The following is a 19,131-nucleotide window of genomic DNA, read 5'->3' as shown; positions in this document are numbered from 1 at the left end:
TATTCAACCATGTGTCACACAGTTTCCTGATTCTGAATAAAGCAGAAAGACAGCTGTCCACCACCATAAATGACTTAGTCACGACGATACAATATAGTAAGACAAAAACGTGCTTAGAGAGGCCTTGTAACCCCCTGAAGCATAATAGTAAGCCCGCCTCTGATTGGCTTCCTGTTACCACGTGATGTTCCCGTGCTATACACACAGCTTACTCAGAGACTGCCTTCTGGGGGTTTCGCCTTCGTCAGCAGCCTAGACCTGGCCAACCCTCTGACTGTAAAGACAGTTCGGGAAGCAGGCAGGGAGCAGAGATAGACAAGCGTCTGCTCTCCGAGGGTCAGACACATCGGGAATACATCGCTGATATTGTTACCCGAATCAGTCGCAAATCGCCAAGGCTTTCTGTGTGTCGCTGGCTCGCCATTTTCAGAGGTGGAGGAAGGATTTAAGGGGGAGGGAATCTATTAAACAAGAGAAGTGTTGTTTCGGCAAACAAAGGACAGCACACAGAAGTGAGACACAGAGAGAGTGTGGCTTTAGCTTCGTTTCCAGTTCTCACGGAGTGAAACGCCGCGTAAGTGTTCTATTCCGCTTTATCATTATGGCACGGGACCATGGAATATGTAACTAGGTAACCTTCAGCTGCTATCGCGGGACTACAACTACCAGCATTCCCCTACAAGCAGAATTGGCCCGGGGTATGCTGGAACTTGTAGTCTCACGAGTGTAATAGCGACGAAGACTGTCTGTACCATTAACATAAGGTGGGGGGGGGGGAGCTATCTGTGTCCAGCGTTTCGATTGAATCTCCTGCATGAAATTTAGGTTAAAGGTTATTTGGCCCCCTATAGCGGTAATGGCAACTTCCGGCAGCACAGGGGTTAAGTGGCTGTGTTTTTCACTGGGAGAGCCTTATAAGGCCAGAACCATGGGCAGGAGGGAGGGGGTATACGAGTAAGGGAAGGTGGTGTTACCGGGAGAAGGGAGGGGGACAACGAGACTGATCCGGGTTTTGTATAGTAAGTGTAGAAGCCGATTTGGGCCGAGACCCGTAGACAGTGTTTGACAGGGACAAAGAATAACGTGCCGCGTTAGGGTCTATCTGTGTCACCCACCTCTCATTCCTGTATGGCATGGCCCTGGCTGACTCAGGTCTGGCTGATGTAGTGACACTGCTATTTAGGGAGCGCCGCCATTGCCTCTCTATTTCCCTTCTCATGGGTACTATTGATATATTTAATGTCTCGGGTGGTAGTGCCTTCCCCTGTGTTACTTACAATGACTCAGTGCTTTTGTACAGGCCGGGCTGCCTGAGGCCTTACTGTCTCGGTGAAGGGTGGGGGGAGACCATTGAGGGAGGATCACAGGGGGGTGGAGACAGAGGAGGGGGAAACATCTTTTTATTTTTCCACCTACCAGTACAGTTTTACTTTTTTCTCTGTCCTGTTTTGCACTGGGTTTCCTGTCTCCATGGTAGAATAAGGTCAGCCTCCTTTGTCTCCAGCACACCAGGCCCAGGCTCCTCCTTTTCTTTGTTTTTGAGGACAAATAGTGTTACTTCAGGATGTCAGGACTGGAATGTAACCATTTCATGAGAACAAACACATTTGTCACTTATCGTCAACATGGACACCTGACTTCATTTAATAGGCACATCCCATTCGTTCACTCCATGTGCTCAATTTGGTCACACGTGACCTTTTTCTTTTTGTACTAACTCAGAAATAGTAAGGTCATAATACTGTCACACATGCCCATATATTACCCCCTCGTGTCTGGATGGTGCGGGGCCTCTCCAGCTGACTAAAGCTATCCAGTAACTCAAACATTGGGAATATTCCTCAGGCTACTTTAATCCGTTACACTGACTACTCTATGAACCACTTAAAGGAGAAGGAAAGGCTGTATTTACCAAAAGTTAGGCACCCCCAAGTGATTGTATATACTTACCTAACACCCAGGACTGGTACTCCTATCCACAGAAAACTGCACCGGTCCAGGGGGTTCTTCCAGCGAGCACCCGGGGTGATTGGATTCTTAATTCTATTCATGCACATAGAGCGAAACGTCTAACTTTAACTAAGAAGTCGGCTATTTCGTTCTACTGTGTCTGCCCCGGGAAATTTAAAGAAAGAAGGAGGAGGAAGCTGATTGCTCCATGGTGCTCACTGGAAGAACCCCCGGACCAGTGCAGTTTTTTCCTGATAGGTGCACCGGCCCTGGGATGTGAGGAAATACATACATATATATATAATCACCTAACTTTTGGCACCCCTTAAGTGGGGCACCGTGCAATTTGAAATAATTTTTAAGTAAATTGCACACTATTTTTAGAGCAACAAATGCCTGTTGTAATTACAAGCTATTTAAAAAATGTACAAATGTATTTGAACTGCTTTACAAGTCCTTGGGTAACAGCAGTGCAATTACCTTAATGAAAGAGTTCCATTAACTTAAATCACTGCACTTCTGTATTTATCTCTATGGCTCTTTACTGGTTCCCAGCAGCAGTTCAGGGACAAGGTGCAGATGATGTCCATAGGACATATGCCTTTACCCTGGGTCCAGCAGGAACAGAGCATGTCGAATACCCACAAGGAGGCTGGGCAAACAGAGGGGCTGGAATTTGGGGAGTGCTGTTCCAGTGGAGGACTTTGGGCTTAAGCTGGCATTTGAAATGACTTAAAAATTTCTTTTAAGTTCATGTTCTTATAGGGTTCATTTGCACTTGATATTAGAAACTTTCACCTGATAGAAATTGCTGTTGATTCAGTTGGCCTTTGCGTTTTTTTGTTTTTTGTTTTAAAAAAAAAAGTGGTAAATATTCATCATCATGGCAATGACACCCGGAGCATTTTGTTGCCCTTGGGCGGCAAAATGTCTCTTGTTTCTTTCCCGCAAAAAAAAAACCAAGAAAACTTGGGGTTACTTCAAAAAGTAGACGTGCCGCAATTGTTTCCCCACTGGCAATTTGCAGTTTAGCCCGTGGGAAGTTTCTTGCGTGTGGTAACAAATGTTTATCCCGGGCTACAAAATATCCCCAGTGCCATTGCCCTTAATCAAGCTTAGAAATCTTAGCTCAGGTATTTGACAAAACACTGTAGTAAATCCACTTCAAGTAGCACTGTGCCATTCTGTTTTTCCTATTAAAACCGTTAAAGGAAATGTAATCGCACATTTAAGGAACAGTAACACCAAAAAAATTAAATTGTTTTAATGAAATGCCAATATAATGTATAATGTACCCTGTTAAAATGGGTGTGTTTACTTTAGTAAGACTACTATAATTTGTATAAACAGGCTGCTGTGTAGCCACGGGGCAGCCAATCAAGCACAGGGTACACAGTAGATAACAGATTGGTTCTGAGGAATCCCATTGTATACAAAAGAGCTTATGTTATCTGCTGTGTATCCTGGGCCTTTTCTTCTTTTTCAGCTTTGAATTGCTGCCCCCATGGCTACACAGCAGATGGTTTATATAAACTATAGTAGTGTTTCTGAAGCAAACACACAGCTTTTACCAGTGCAGGGTAACAATATTCTCATTACTACAAAACACTTTCATTTCTTGGTATTACCATTCCTTTAAGTGGGTTTTTTTGGACTTACTACATGAGATGATAATGTTTGGCTTTGTAATTTGGTGGCCTGGTCTTTCACATGTTAAGGGCATCAGCTGATGTCACAACAGTTTTTGAATTTTTACCAAATATTTGTGCCTATTTTCCAGACTCCGTTTACTGGATTATATTTCAATCCTGGTTTATCTCTAGGTCTGAGCACATGTGCCAGTGTATAAGCAGACGCATGCTCATGATTGGCTGGTTAAAGCTGGCCATAGACGCAAAGATCCGATCGTATGAATCATCGTACGGTCAGACTTCCCCATCTTCTAAGTTCAGATCGTACGAATTCTCAATTCGTACAATCTGAACTATGCGTCTATGGCCAGTTTAAGAGACAAATGGTTTTATTTCTACAGTATCTAATCATCCCTATGATGCTGTGATAAAGAGATCTCTGTTGGCAGTCTGTAATACAGTAAGTGTATGTGTTGCTTTTCCTTGCTATATAGGAGATGGCAGGCTCCATTCTATAAATAGAAGCTGATTTCAGAGGCCCCTGTTGACTAGGTTTTGTGTGTCTGAGCTTGCAGATCAGCCTGTCACATTGCAGCCTTGTGACAGGCGGAATAAAGAACCCACCCATGTGACCTAAGCTGCTGAGAAATAATGCAAGCAGGACACAGTGCATTATCATTGGTTGCTTTAGAGTTGGGTAGGATAGAGGAATTAAATATTTTTGTCCATGGGAAAGGTATCCTTCTATTAACCATGCTATTTCTAATTAGCAAATATTTAGGGCACTGCAGTGTTTTTATGTGCTTTACACAGATTATTACAGCTGCCCACCTGCACTCCATATTCAACTGCATGGTGTTTATAATTCATGTTCTACGGCTGCTTGTGCTGCTAACACATTGTAGCAATGAAAAAAAATCCAGTGTTCCATTAAGAGCATGGCTGTTCCATGCCTAACGCAAACATAACACGTAAGAATGCTAGTCAGGTGAGGGGTGTTGCTGGGGTGAGCAGTAAATGGCATGCACTTCTGAATAGTTGGTATTTTATATATGGAGTGTCAAATATTTGTTGGCTTACTTGTTTCAGGACTAGATTCACAGTAAAGTGATAATGCCATACAAAGAATTCTATGGATACCTTGAGCAGGCTAGGCCCAGGGCCTTCCACTGAACATGATTTGCATAATTGAATTACAACTGTTTATATGTTTAGGCTGCTGACTTTCTACCAGTGATGTGGCAAAATATTAACTTGACTGAAGTGCATATATGAGTCTGCCACCCTTATTTATAAAATGCCGAACTTTGGCACATGATGTTTCTTTAATTGTGTTGGTCTCAATAACTAAATCATTAAGAGAAAATAACATACAGTATAATTGTTGTTCTGTACTAGATTAGCTTAGTCTAACTGTATGCATTATTGGAAGAGAAGTGCGCTTGCATCCAAAGTTATTTATTTAGCATGTGAACTGAGATATATACAGTTTTAAATTAGAAATTGATCAATGCACACTTAAGTGCAGTTATATTTAGATCGGCAATTGATTTTGGCCAAATTCCATGTTTTAATGCTTCCTTTCTTCTGATTATGTTTACAGCATAGAGAAATGGCTCAGGAGACAAACCAGACTCCAGGACCCATGCTGTGCAATACAGGATGTGGTTTTTATGGGAATCCTAGAACAAATGGAATGTGCTCCGTTTGCTATAAAGAACACCTTCAAAGACAGAACAGTGGCAGAATCAGTCCAATGGGTAAGTGGGTAACATAGTTTACATTAAACGAATGGATGCTGAACTTTTGAAAGTGAATGCAGAGGCTGGAATAAATCTTCTGTTCTGTTAAAGGGGTTGTTTACATTTAGGGGGTTATTTAGTAAAGGTCAAGTTGTTTTTCCTGAGTTTTTCAAGGGTAGCTTGATTTTTTTTTGGTGGGGGGCTTGAATTTTTCAAGATTTATTATGCCCCGAAGCTGAAAAAAGCTTCAATCTGAAAATACTCCAGCTAAAACCTGTTGGTCATGTCAATTGGCTCATTTTGATGTTTCTAGCCATCACAATTTTCAGGTTTTTTTTTCGGTGGTTTGTGCGCGAAAACTCTTTCAAATCAATTTGAGCTAATTGAGGTTTTCTTTCGCAGATAACTTGATCAATTCAAGTATTCCAGTTTTTTACATTCAAGGTTTTTTTTTTTCATAAATAAGCGACATTTAAGTTGTGAGTTTATTTGAGCGATAAAAGACCTCACAAACTTGACCTTTCGATAAATACCCCTTAAATATAAAATTTTTGTATGATGAAGGGTGATAATCTAAAACGATTTGCAGTTGTTGGTTTTTTTGTGGTTTTTGAGTTATTTAACTTTTTTATTCAGCTTCAGCGGCTCTCCAGGTTGCTAGTTTGGTATTCTGGTTGCTAGGGTCCAAATTACCCTAGTAACCATTCATTGATCTTAATAAGAGACCGGAATATGAATAGTAAAGGGTCTGAATAGAAATATGAGTAATAAGTATAAATAAATGTGTAGCTTTCCAGAGCATTTGCTTTTTAGATGAGGTCATTGAACCCCATTTGAAAGTTGGAAAGAGAAGGCATATAACTCAAAAAGGCCAATGGAAATGTTGCTTAGAATTAGCAGTGCTGTATCATACTAAAAGTTAAATACAAAAAGTTAATTTAAAGGTGAATATGCTTGACCCACAAAGTTATCCATTTAGTGTCCAGTAGCCCTTTATTAACTCTTCTGATTTTGTAGCCATCCCAAAAGAAGCCCTTTGGTATTCCCCAATAGAAGCCGTTGTATTTTATTTTGGCCTGCAGGATCTCTGGGCTATACTCTCTGGGCTATAATATTGAAGTGTAAGAATATTCTGCATTATCAAGCATCCCAACCCCTTGCTGTATATTTTACTATTTAACATACACCTTGCTTCTTAATTACTCTTTCAACACAAGTTTAAAATGCTTCTTGAACAGAGGGGAACTTTATTTCATCAAAAGTGCTAAAAAAAATGCATTGTACTTGCATTCTAAGGTTTACGACATTAATATAAACCCCTGACTGTAGCATTAGTCTTGTCTGGCACATTAGGCCAGACAAGACTAAGACAGGCTAGCAGTATTGGACTGTTTCTGTTTGTGGGGCATTTAATGATGGTTTGCTATTGGTAGTTCTCTACCATGTTTTATATGTTTCCATAATCTAGTTGAAGTAGCAGAAAATAGACACTATTTTTTTTTTTTTTTATACATTTATAGCTTCATCTGTTTGGTAGATTGGCATATCTATATATTGGTGACTATACAAGAGCCTATTCCATCTGCTGTTTTGTTTCACTCTGACAGTACTTCATTTGTTACATCTGAAATATGGAGCATTTCAGGATTAACAGTCTGTTCAGAACATGGTCTGTCTCTCTCTGTCAGATTTCACAGTTGATCCAATCAATGTTGCATCCCTTGAGGGTTGAAATAGAGTGAGATCACAGTGGGAAATAAGAAGTGCACTGCTCTCCAAACAGCCCCATGAATCATAGAATTATGAATTGGACCTGGGTCTGTAAAGTGTGGCACAGCCGTACTTTTTTTTCTTAAAAGGTATGTAAAGTCGAAAAATTAAATTCCTTTAACAGGCCCACTGCCTAGAAAGAAACCTATATTCAATATACTACCATAAAAAAATTCTGTACCCTTTTCATAAAAATCATGATTTTCTGCGCTCCAGCTCCCCCTTCTCTCCACGTGCACAGACTTCAGCCTGCATTAATTCCTAGCCCAGTCGGCCAGCCAGTGGTTGCTTTACTTCAAAACAATCTCCCCTCCTCCGAGGTTTTGTACTATATCAGTTGAAGCAGCTCACAGGGGTTTGCTTTAGAATCGAACAGATAAATCAACCCGAAGTATCTCTTATCATTTTTAAGTAAAGCAGCTGCAGCCAGCCGGCCTTTTTGAGGAATTCATGCAGGCTGAGGTTCGTGCACTTAGAGAGAAGGGGAGCTGGAGCACAGAAGATCATGGTTTCTATGAAAACTATACAGATTTTTTTAATAAAAGCAAAATGAAGATAGGTTTATTTTTAGGTAGTGGACCTGTTAAAGTAATTTTTACTTTTTTGACTTTACATCCCCTTTAACCACTGTTTGTACTGTTTTTTTGTGCCTGTAGTGCTTCACTACTGCCATGACACACACACATATAAAGACTTTTTCCAGTTACACTCTATTTTCTATGTTAACTGTTTTTCTAATATTGAAGTGTAAATCTTATTTTTACCTTTCTAAAACAGCTCTGGGGCCCACCCTGTTAACTGTTCTAAATGGATACATTTAGTTGATACATTTCTTATCTTTGTCCCTGCTGAACGGAATCACTGGGTTTCATTAAAGGCAGCTGTTATTGATACAAAAGTTGCTAATACTCCAGAGATGCTGCTGAGAAATGGATCAACTAAATGTTGCAAAATTGTAGAGCAGTAATCCCCAACAGTAGCTCGTGAGCAACATGTTGCTCTCCAATCCCTTGGATGTTGCTCACAGTGACCTCAAAGCAGATGCCTACTTATTAAAAAACTAAGTATAGTGCCAAGTAGAGCCTTCTGCCAGTCCACATAGGGGCTACCAAATATCCATTCACGGCCCTTATTTGGCACCCCAAGGAACTTTTTCATGCTTATGTTGCTCCCCAACTCTTTTTACATTTGAATGTGGCTCATGGGTAAAGAAGGTTGGGGACCCCTGGTTTAGAGTCTGCACCTGGATCACTGAGCCGCCAGACTCATACACCAGAGACACAAACATTCAACTTTAAACTTAGATTTAGGGGGAAAAAAATGTGGAGAGTAATTGAAAAAAGTCTTTATTTCTGGTGAACTATTTGAACTATCTAAAACCAACTGAACCGAAAAAAGTGTTTAAGGTGAACAACCCCTTTAAAAACATAAAAAAAAATATATTTTTATTATAGTCTTGTTAATTCAAGGGTACACTTGAAAATATTTTGCCACTTAAATGCATCCATACATCAGCCACTCTCTATGCTTTCTAAGCAATTATGCTTGAAATAATAATTTTGGAGCCTCATTTTGTGTTGTTATAGCATAAGCAATATTATGTAATCATGACTTTTAATACACATACATGGTGCAATAATCTTTTTTCATTTTTATTATTATCATCATGACAGGTTTTCCTGAATGTTTTCCCCCTATAATTGAGATCTCATTTTCTGTGTTATCTAGGGGCAGCCAGTGGTTCAAATAGTCCGTCTGCAGAATCTGCATCTGTACAGAGAGTAGAAACTTCCTTGAACTGTGAAGGTGCTGTAGGTGGCCTCTCTGATAAATCAAGGTAACCCATAGATCAATAGTAATTGATGGGAAAATCAAACTTGACTATCATAGACTGACTGATAAAAGAACCATTATTAGCGAAAGGGATGACATGATGAAGTAAAAAGAGCAATATTTAAAGGCATTGTTTATAGTTAGCATATTCTGGAGGCATATTTTTTTGTGCACAGAACATCATTTATTCTTGCTTTTAAGGCACTCATGTATATTCCATCAATTAATAACTCTTACAAAGAGTTAGGTTTTGTCTTTTCTTTGGCTATGTATCCAGGAAAAGAATTTACCTGTGAATGTCACACATGGCCATTGCGTAAAAATGCCAAAGTAGAATTACCGTATATACTTGAGTATAAGCAGAGTTTTTCAGCACCCAAAATAAGCTGAAAAAGTCTACCTTGGCTTATACGCGAGTCAGTTAAAAAATACCTAGCTGATCGATGCACGTGCCTCTTCCCTGCTAATAGCTGCACTTCTGACCTGCGGCTAGAACTCCTTGCTGTCCGGGATGCCATCTTTTCTGTTGTAAATCCACAGTTCCCGACCAGAGTAAGGATGCACAGCGATGCACAGCGAGAAAACTATGGCGCTTGTGAGCTGTGGGATACTGCAGGGCACTCGGCAGTTGCGCACTTCCTGATTGATTTCGGGTAGCCAATGAAAAAAGGCCCGCCCTTTATCCCTGTCCAATCAGATGCTCAGAGGCTGTGTGTACAGATTCGCCATGTGACACAATTAGACAGGTGACAGTGCTAAAGTTCTGTAACGTTCAGAGAGGGTAAGAGTGTAAGAATCCTTTTTCTGAGTTTTCTGAGTGCCGGTGCGATCATTCCCACCTCTGTTAGTGATTTTATTTAGGACCATAACTAAAGCTTTTTTTTGCCTGCACACATGTTGTCCCACCTCCCTAATCCCCACGCACTGGCTAGTGAAGGAGAGATAGAGAGAGATGGCCGACCGTCCCTGGTTGTGTCCCCTCCTACATTCTTCCCTACTAGTGTGTGAATGCAGGCTCGGAGGCACAGGCAATCACATTTATTTGCAGGGAAGGGGATATGCATTTGTCCCCCCCCCCCCGGAGCTTGCAGGACCCTTCCTGCTCTCTCTCACCGCTCTGCCTGTCTCCTGTGGTGAACTCCCTTTCAGTCACATCAAAACTGACTGCGGACGTGAATGCAAGGTAGTGAGTCACTCTCAGAGTGTGTTTGAGTTTGCAGCCATCAGTAGTTACAATAGTTCCAGTAGATAACAGGTGGTCTCCTACCATGCCTGGGCTATTATCTGAACTACAACTCCCATCACTCCTACAGTTAGAGCTTAGCAAGAAGTAAAGGGCAGGTAGCATGGAGATTGGGCAGAGCATGCCCGTGGCTCAGGTTTCTCTCTACATCAGCAAATAGGGGCAAGGGGGGTGGGCACAGTACTTTTAATCTGCTCTGCCATCCTGCAGCCCTGGTAGCACTATTTTCCCATTGCACAAAAGTCATAGTACAGCAGAGCCCATCATAACATTACTGAACTAATTGGCTGCACTCCCCCCTAAGCTATCTTTATAACAGAGCATTCTGTCCCAGTGGCTGCACAGATCCTATCTGATCCCCATTGTAAGCAGCAGTCCTGCCCTGCTTTATGGCAGCTGTATAACTGACTTCTTTTTTTTATCCTATTAGAAATGGATACCGGTACCGCTAATCCTAGACCAAAACAAAAACGCAGGTCATACGAAGCTGGTTTCAAACTGAAGGTTGTGTCAAGAGCAGAAGAAAGCAATAACAGTATTGCAAGTAGGGAATTTTGTGTTGATGAAAAACAAGTGAGGGAGTGGCAGAAAATAAAGGCTGACTTGGAAAAGATCCCAAAGGCTTAAAAAGCTCGACGTGGTTTAACAACTTCTTATGGGGCTTTAGAGATTGAATTGCATAAATGGGTTATGGAGTGTCGTCAAAATGGTTACTGTGTAACACGCATGAGAATTCGCTTACGTGCCCTTCAAATGGCTAAGGATGACAAATATAAAGCACCAGGCATTGAAAATTTTGTTGCGTTAGCAGGATGGTGTACCCACTTCATGAATAAGTTTGACCTATGTTTGCGACAAAGAACAAAGATTTCACAGAAGTTGCCGCAAGACCTTGAAGAAAAAGTGATGTCATTCCAATCATTCATCATAAAACAAAGAAGCGTTCATAACTATGACCTGGGAGATATTGGGAATATGGATGAAACACCTATGACTTTTGATCTTCCAAGCAACAAAACTGTGGCAAGTTTGGGAGACAAAACTTTTCCTCAGAACCACAGGAAATGAAAAAAAGTCATTTCACATTTGTTCTGTCATGTTTGGCTAATGGAACTAAGCTGCGGCCTGTCATTATTTTTAAAGGAAAGACCTTCCCTAAAAAGGTCAAATTCCCACCAAAAATTACAGTGCGCGCACATGTTAAAGGCTGGATGAATGCAGACGGAACAAAATAATGTCTGGAAGAAATTTGGAATGGACGACCACCTTAAAAAAGAAACCATCATTGCTAGTTTGGGATATGTTCAGAGCCCACACATCTGATGACATAAAACAATTGGCAAAATCTTCTCAAGTTACTTTGGCTGTTATTTCAGGTGGGCTTACATCTGTGTTGCAGCCCCTCAAAGTGTGTCTTTAAGTAAACCTTTCAAAGACCGTGTGCGAAAGATGTGGCATGAATGGATGTCATCTGGTCAAGCTAAACTGACAAAAACTGGAAATCTAACGAAGCCCGACATAGAATTAATAGCAAAGTGGGTTCGAGATGCATGGGAAGAGGAGTCCAGAGGACATGGTGCAACGCGCCTTCCAGAAATGTGGCATTAGTAATGCTATGGATGCCAGTGAAGACTGCACTTTGTATGACAATGGCAGCAAGCAATAATGGTGATGCCTGCGAACTCAATGATGATGACAATGTCTATGATGACATCCTCACACCAGCTGAAATTGAAGCTCTGTTTGGACAAACAGATGATGAGGAGGAATCCAGTTTTGAAGGATTTTAACTTTGTGTTTTAGCTTGGTTGCTGATTGAGCTCAGGTGGTTGTACTTTTAAGGTATCATTGTTGATACCATATCGACCCTTTCTCCATTTACAGAGTTACGGTAGTTTACTGTTTTTATTTGAAATAAATACTATATTCAAAAACATTTAACCCACTCATGCCTCAATTTTTGATTATTGAAACTTACCAGTAGCTGCTGCACTTCTCACCCTAGGCTTATACTTGAGTCAATAAGTTTTCCCAGTTTCTGTAGGTAAAATTAGGTACCTGGGCTTATACTCGGGTCGGCTTATACTCGAGTATATACGGTACCTTAAACCCTCTAATATGCTTTCATTTTACAAGCTGGTATCTGCCAAAATTGTCATGCTTGTTCACGCATAGGAACTGATACCAACAGGACAATACAAAATCTATTCTAACAAATGAGTGCACTTAGATTGCTGGCACACGTTGCACGGTGTTCTGCAGTAACACCAAAAATAAGTGTTAATGTATTGTGTACTGTTGCCCTGCACTGGTAAAAGTTGTTTGTTGCTGTTCCTTTAATGCCCTTTGTGTAGGTCTCCATATTCATTGTAGGTGTTTACCAATGTGGACATACAGTTCTGAATTATACATTGCACATCACATTATTATCATGTTATTACATGGGGCAATGCACATTGTAAAGTTTAGTGGGATACAGGAATTCGTGCATAGGTTTGTGGGAGCGTACATCCAAATTAATCATAATTAAGGAACGAAGACTGGCTGATATAGTGGGGGTCATTTATCAATACTGGGCAAATTTGCCTATGGGCAGTAATCCATGGCAACCAATGAAATTGCTGTATTCATTCTTTTACTTGCAGCTAGCTTTAAAAAGCTAATCATTGATAGGTTGCTGTAGGTAACTGCCCATGGGCAAATTTGCCCAGTGTTGATAAATGAGCCCCACTGTATGCACATAAAATGCCAAATTATAATTTTGTAATAACACAACATAAAAATGCCACATATTACATAGCCCTAACTCTAAAAGGACCATCATACAGACTACTTACTGAATATTGAAAACCATAATGACTTTGATGGACAGCCATCTTTAACCTTTAAAACTATAAACCGAGGACTACTAGTACATACTTGCAGTCTAAAGGCTTTGATAAGAATAGTTTTGGTTATTCTTACCAGGCAATTGTAGAGGGCCCAATACAGTGGAGTGGGCTGGGGGAGGGGGTCTTAGCCAGCCTAGCCATACTTTATATCTGTATAATTATTGTTCTCCTAATTCAATGAGCTGCTCTCAATAGCAGTTGCTATTGACATGCCTGTTTTTAAAGGCATGTTCAGAAGCTCCACAAACCGCTAATTAAAGAGGAGCAAAATGGATCCAGCATTTGTGCAGAAACACTATGGCACATTCCCATATGTAATAAAAGGCAAAAAATTTGCCCAAGGGCAGTTACACATCACAACCTATGTTTGATTTAAAACAGGCTACCAGTAAGTGCTCGTTTTGCACCTTTATTTTATATAATATAACTATTTATTAAAGAATGTCAACACAAAAAATAATGTCAAATGACAAATTTTCTATGGGTTTTAGGTTATATCAAGTATATGTTTTTGACAGCAATGTTTGTCTGTCCTTGTCTATTGTATGTTCTGGTGGCTCAGACTGTTGATACAATGTAAGACAAGGCAGCTGATTAGCTGATAAACAGACCTGTCTTTACTGGGGAACGAAGACTTTTGCAACATTGTTTAAAAAGTAGATGAGATGTATCAAGGAATAAAAAGGCACATTTTTTTTCCCTTTTAGAAATACACCCTTGGCTGCATTGCCTGTAACCCAGCAAATGACAGAAATGAGCATTTCAAGAGAAGACCATGTTGCCTCCCCCAAAACAGAAACGTCTGAGCCGGGTATGATATTTTTGTTTGTGTATATATCAAAGTGTGGTTTAATGCACTTACTGATGTGATGGGGAAATGGCATAAGTGTTTCATTTTGTTGGAAGGAAAAGGAAGAACATGGTTTATAATTAATAATAATTATTGTAATTAAGACTTTATGTAAGCATAGCAGAGGCACTTGTTAGTGTTGATAATTAAGGTGTTTGTGTAAGACAAATTAGACATTGTCCTTAACTGACCTTTCTATCTGTTTTGTAATCCTGAAGTACATAATAAGGTTGGGATTATAAAGGTGCCCTTTGCCCTACGTGTATAGGTCCATTATGTAATTCAGTGCTTGCTGAAATATTGTGGATTTATATGCATTTTGAATATTCAAAATTGTTCCATTTAAGCTAAAGCTTTCAGATCCTTCCATCTCCATTTTACTGGGGAATAACTAGTAGAATAAGGAACAATAACTCGTGCCTGTTGCCAAAATAGTTTAATGTTCAATCATATAAAGCAAATGACTGCAATGTCTCTGTAGCAAGATTAAAAATGCAAGCACTTTTTAAGTCATTATTTTGCTTCTTCCAGTTTAAGATTGAGAACGCTATTAACATGTGCATATACAATGCTCTGGTCATAGATGCAAATTTTCACCCGTATTAGACATTTGTGTTGACTTTTTGAATGTATTGGATTCTTTGCTATGCTGAAGGCAATAGAATGGTAGTAAGAAGGCATTGCTTGCACACAGAAGGACAAAATAGGACTCATTTATCACTTCCATCCTGTTTACATCGCTAAATAGGTAAAATTGGCTCCATAAACTGCAATTGATCACCAGTTTGGTTCCAGTAAAATGCAGATTCATAAGAAATTTGACAGTTGTGTCATAAAGGGCTTTTGTTCTGAGTTCAGGTAACTTTCTAGTAGCCTGTATGACATTTGTGTAGCAAATCAAAATTCAAAAAAGGCCCCATCTGCTACAGACCTGGGTTTCTTTACACAGCCACGCAGGTTGGACAAAGGCTGCGTTGTATGTACTTTATGTCTTGACTAAAGAATCTCCATAAAAACACATTACAGAAGGAAATCTGTAGGGAATTTCTTTAATGCAAGCTCCAAAGCTGTTCATAAAGAAATAATATAGGAATTCACCGAATCCAGGATTCGGTTCGTGATTCGGCCAAGATTCTGCCTTTTTCAGCAGGATTCGGATTTGGCCAAACCGAATCCTAATTTGTATATGCAAATTAGGGGCGGGAGGGAAATCGTGTAACTTTTTGTCACAAAACAAGGAAGTGAAAAATGTTTTCCCCTTCCCACTCCCCCGGTTTGGTATTCGTCCAAATCTTTCACGAAGGATTCAGGGGTTCGGCCGAATAGTGGATTTGGTGCATCCCTAAAATAATATAATTTTAAAGATAAGCAAAGTATCCTTAAGGTGGCCATAGATGCAAAGATCCGCTCGTTTGGCAACATCGCCAAACAAGCGGATCTTTCCCTGATATGCCATTAACAAACATGGCTATATGGGGGGTAATCTGATTGTTCGGCCGTATGGCCGAACGATCCGATTACAATGTGCCCTGGATTCCGGCGGGATCGGTCGGGTCAAAATCAAACCTGACCGATCTCCGCCGGACGAAAGATGACGGCACTCTCCACACACGATCCGAAAATCGTACGAATCCTCAATTCGTACGATAGGATCTGTGTGTCTATGGCCACCTTTACGGTGCACTATGAAGACTTTCAATGTACAGTTGCATTTGTTCAAGTGTATGCTCTGCTTTTGCTTTCAGTTTTACTTTTCGACAATGCCAAAAAGCTTTCCACTGTAATTTATACAGTAAAGACTCCTTAAATCCTTCATGAGCCTACATATGCTTTCATTCTTCTGCTGTACTTGTGCTGCCAAAAAATGACTTGCACTGGCAACAAGGCAGTTTAAGCAGGTCAATATTTGCACAGACAGTACAGCATTTTACTTGTTGATTTTAAGCTGTAATGAAATATTGTTTTTTATGAAAACAACTAACGAATACACAAGGATAAATGTGTACTTGTTTTAAAAAATGCTTTTTTTTATTGTAATAGTATATTTACATTTTTCTCATTTGTTATTTTAAGTTGTGACTCAGCCAAGCCCTTCGGTATCCCAACCCAGTACTTCTCTGGATGAGGAAAAGGCACCAGAGCTTCCAAAGCCAAAGAAAAACAGATGTTTTATGTGCCGGAAGAAGATTGGCCTCACAGGTAAATATATTTATCTAGTGTTGCAGAATCAAAAACAAAATATAAATCTCTTTTTAAAGGGGTGGTTCACCTTTAAGTTACCTTTTTAGTGTGTTATAGAAAAGGCCAGTTTTAAGCAACTTTTCAATTGGTCTTCATTATTTTTTATTGCTTGTTAGTTATTTGCCTTCTTCTGACTCTTTCCAAATGCTCTGTAAGGCTGCAAATGGATTGCTTTTGCTACTTTTTATTACTCATCTTTGTATTTAGGCCCTCTCTTATTACTGAATGAAAAGCTACAAATTATAAAAAAACACAAATAATAAAAAAAAATGAAAACCAATTGCAAATTGTCTTAGAATATCCCTCTCTATATCATACTAAAAGTTAATTTAAAGGTGAACAACCCCTTTAAGGAAGCTTGCAGAAGGAATACAACTGGTCACCACTAAACAGATGGTATGGTTAGCTGTCTGTCCTAAACACAAATCTGTAAATATGGTTGTGTGCTTTTTACCAAAGAAGAGTTTCTTAATCAAAATGAAATGAATTTGCAGAACAGCAAACCGAAAACTGTTCTGCAATCTCCACACCCAGTCTGAGCTCTCCATTTTTCTTTCCTTTAAGGTTTTGACTGCCGTTGTGGGAATCTCTTCTGTGGACTTCATCGTTATTCAGACAAGCACAACTGTCCGTATGATTACAAAGCAGAGGCTGCTGCAAAAATAAGAAAAGAAAACCCCGTTGTGGTGGCAGAAAAAATACAGAGAATATAAACAATGATACATTTTGTGAAGACAGACTTCTATTTTTTTCTGGGTTTCTGATTTTAAAATATCCTAGGGAATATGAAAGAGCAGATGCATGTCCATTTTTTTTTCCTTCTGATGTTATCCTCAGTTTCTTTTTGTGATGTTTCTCTTCCTCTCCCCACCCCCATCTTATCTTGAACTTAAAGAATGTTTGGGTGTTTGTTACAGACAAAATTGGATGAATACATACAGCCCTTTTCCAACAGAAGCACCTGGGCCCAAAATCCGTGGATTGTCGTCATTGGACTAAGCTTTACAATTCTTGCATATCTGGTGTTCTGTTAACAAGCGAATGTGCCAAAAAACTGTAGGCTTCCATCCTGCATGCCTTCACCTGATCCTCGGCTTGTAGAAATAGATTTGGCAGCTGGCTTATCCTGGTCTAATACAGCAGGATAAAACAGATAATGCACCTTCTCCCATGTCCTAGATTACTCTGAAATTAACTGTACTGGATATGAACTGTATCAGACTGTATTGCAGTAGGATGTTCCTGTTCTAGTCATTTCAAAAACTGCTTTGCAAAACTCTTTGCATGCTGTAGAAGAATTCAGGTGACAGCCGGCCTTTACATTTTCTGAATAGCAGAACTTTGAATTGGTCCAAACCATAGCACTGCCAAGAAACAGTCCAGCAACTGCACCAAGTAAATAAATAGGATCCTTAATACATGTGGTGTCATTAAGCTTCTCCAGCCGTTCCTCAGCTGCTGCTTTGAAACTGAACTTTGTGGCATTTTTGGGGGGCCTATAAACAATATGCAATATTTCACTGAAATAATGACTGCCCTTTTCCCACCTGTTTAGTGTCCTGTGACACTAAGGTTAATCGTGCCGTTAGCTTTCTTTTTTTTTATAGTTCTTGTGAGGTTTATGAGCTTCACACATATTTGCACAAGGAATATGTTGTCATTTTTGGGTAGCTTGTGTGCAGTAACTATACTAGTCCATGCATTGTGCAGGGGTTTTATCTGTGCCACAAGTGCAATATTCTCCACCATTAAAGAATAAGGATACCTTAAAGGGCAAGTCAACACCAAAATAAAAATTTGCCCAATAAAAAAAACATAATTCTAAGCAACTTTCTAATATACATTCATTACAAATTTTCAGTTATTTATAAAAACAATTGATATTGAAAGCAGCATTGGCTTAAAGGACCAGTAACATAAAAAAAATTGTTTCTACTTAACGAGAAAAAAAAAAAAAAAACAAGGCAGTTTTAACTTTAAATTCGCAAAGACAGGTCTGTTAATCAGCTGCCTTGTCTTACATTGTATCAACAGTCTGAGCCACCAGGACAGAGAATAGACAGGGACAGACAAACACTGCTTTCAATAGCAATACATTTACAAATAACTTAAAAACCATAGAACATTTGCAATGAATGTATATTGGAAAGTTGTTTTGAATGTTTTCTTTTATTAGGCAAATGTTTATATTGGAGTTGACTTGCCCTTTAAATAATGGCAATAATGTTGGTATTATTTTGCAACATACTTTGCTATTACCACATTGTCTCTCGTTTACTGTGCCTTTTTCCCCTGACTTTGGTCTATTATTCCAACATTTCATTTCCATGTTTTGTCAAAATCGACAGCAGTGTTTTTAGCGGTCCGATGGCATCACCTATTCTAAGAAGCAGCCAGTAGCCGTTCTCTGGGGATTGGGCTTCATTTCTGGTATTCTTGTCTCAATAGAATGTGTGGTTTTGTTTAGATGTAATGGGGTGTGTGGGTTTGTTTGTTCCCCCCCCCTCCATTTTTTGTGAGGTATTCAAGAAAATGGCTTTTTGACCATTAAGATTGAGGTTTTACAATGTGATTCAGTTGCACAGATTTGCATGTAAACTCTACCTGACATAGCTGCTGACTGATCCTTGGTTTTTTGGGTGCATTTAATGACTTCCATGAGTGGTATCAGGAGCCACACACAGAGGGCTGCTCAGCGTTTCTCAGTTTCACTTGGGTTTAGGACTTTTAACGTTCTCAGTTGTGTTGCATGGGCTGCAGTATATACAGCTTTGTACAAAATCAACTCTACAAAAGGCAGTATACTTCACTGATGCTTGTCTGGTAATATCACTTCTGTGTTCTAATGGAAGGTTTTCTTATGTATGGACCTTTTACCGTTTTTCTTTTCCATTTTTAGATGAGCGAGTACAATTTTTAGAGTAGAGTTGTGGTAATCCCGTTCTCGTCTGTAAATAGTTTTATATGTTCACTCAGACTC

At 39.6% G+C, this 19,131-nt stretch overlaps 1 protein-coding gene across 2 annotated transcripts; it reads left to right on the top strand.

The window, feature by feature from the left end:
- The first annotated feature begins 204 nt into the window (after positions 1-204).
- On the top strand, positions 205-18,094 carry zfand5.L (zinc finger AN1-type containing 5 L homeolog). 2 transcript variants are annotated; one of them, XM_018247992.2, is made up of 6 exons: positions 205-623; positions 5,185-5,341; positions 8,822-8,930; positions 13,768-13,871; positions 15,984-16,109; positions 16,716-18,005. In XM_018247992.2, exons 1-6 carry the CDS (start codon positions 615-617, stop codon positions 16,862-16,864), a joined length of 654 nt encoding a protein of 217 aa, XP_018103481.1. In that variant the 5' UTR covers positions 205-614; the 3' UTR covers positions 16,865-18,005.
- Positions 18,095-19,131: the final 1,037 nt, after the last annotated feature.

This window comes from Xenopus laevis, chromosome 1L (genome assembly GCF_017654675.1).
Source record: "Xenopus laevis strain J_2021 chromosome 1L, Xenopus_laevis_v10.1, whole genome shotgun sequence".
Taxonomy (NCBI): domain Eukaryota; kingdom Metazoa; phylum Chordata; class Amphibia; order Anura; family Pipidae; genus Xenopus; species Xenopus laevis.
The sequence above is the reverse complement of the archived record's forward strand: the minus strand, read 5'-3'. Positions and strand labels throughout refer to the sequence as shown.

Bases quoted from the DNA above. Each gene is read 5' to 3' on its own strand.
- zfand5.L (XM_018247992.2), top strand. The intron at 8,931-13,767 runs GTAACCCATAGA...TTTCCCTTTTAG, and splicing joins GGCCTCTCTGATAAATCAAG to AAATACACCCTTGGCTGCAT. The intron at 16,110-16,715 runs GTAAATATATTT...CTTTCCTTTAAG, and splicing joins GAAGAAGATTGGCCTCACAG to GTTTTGACTGCCGTTGTGGG.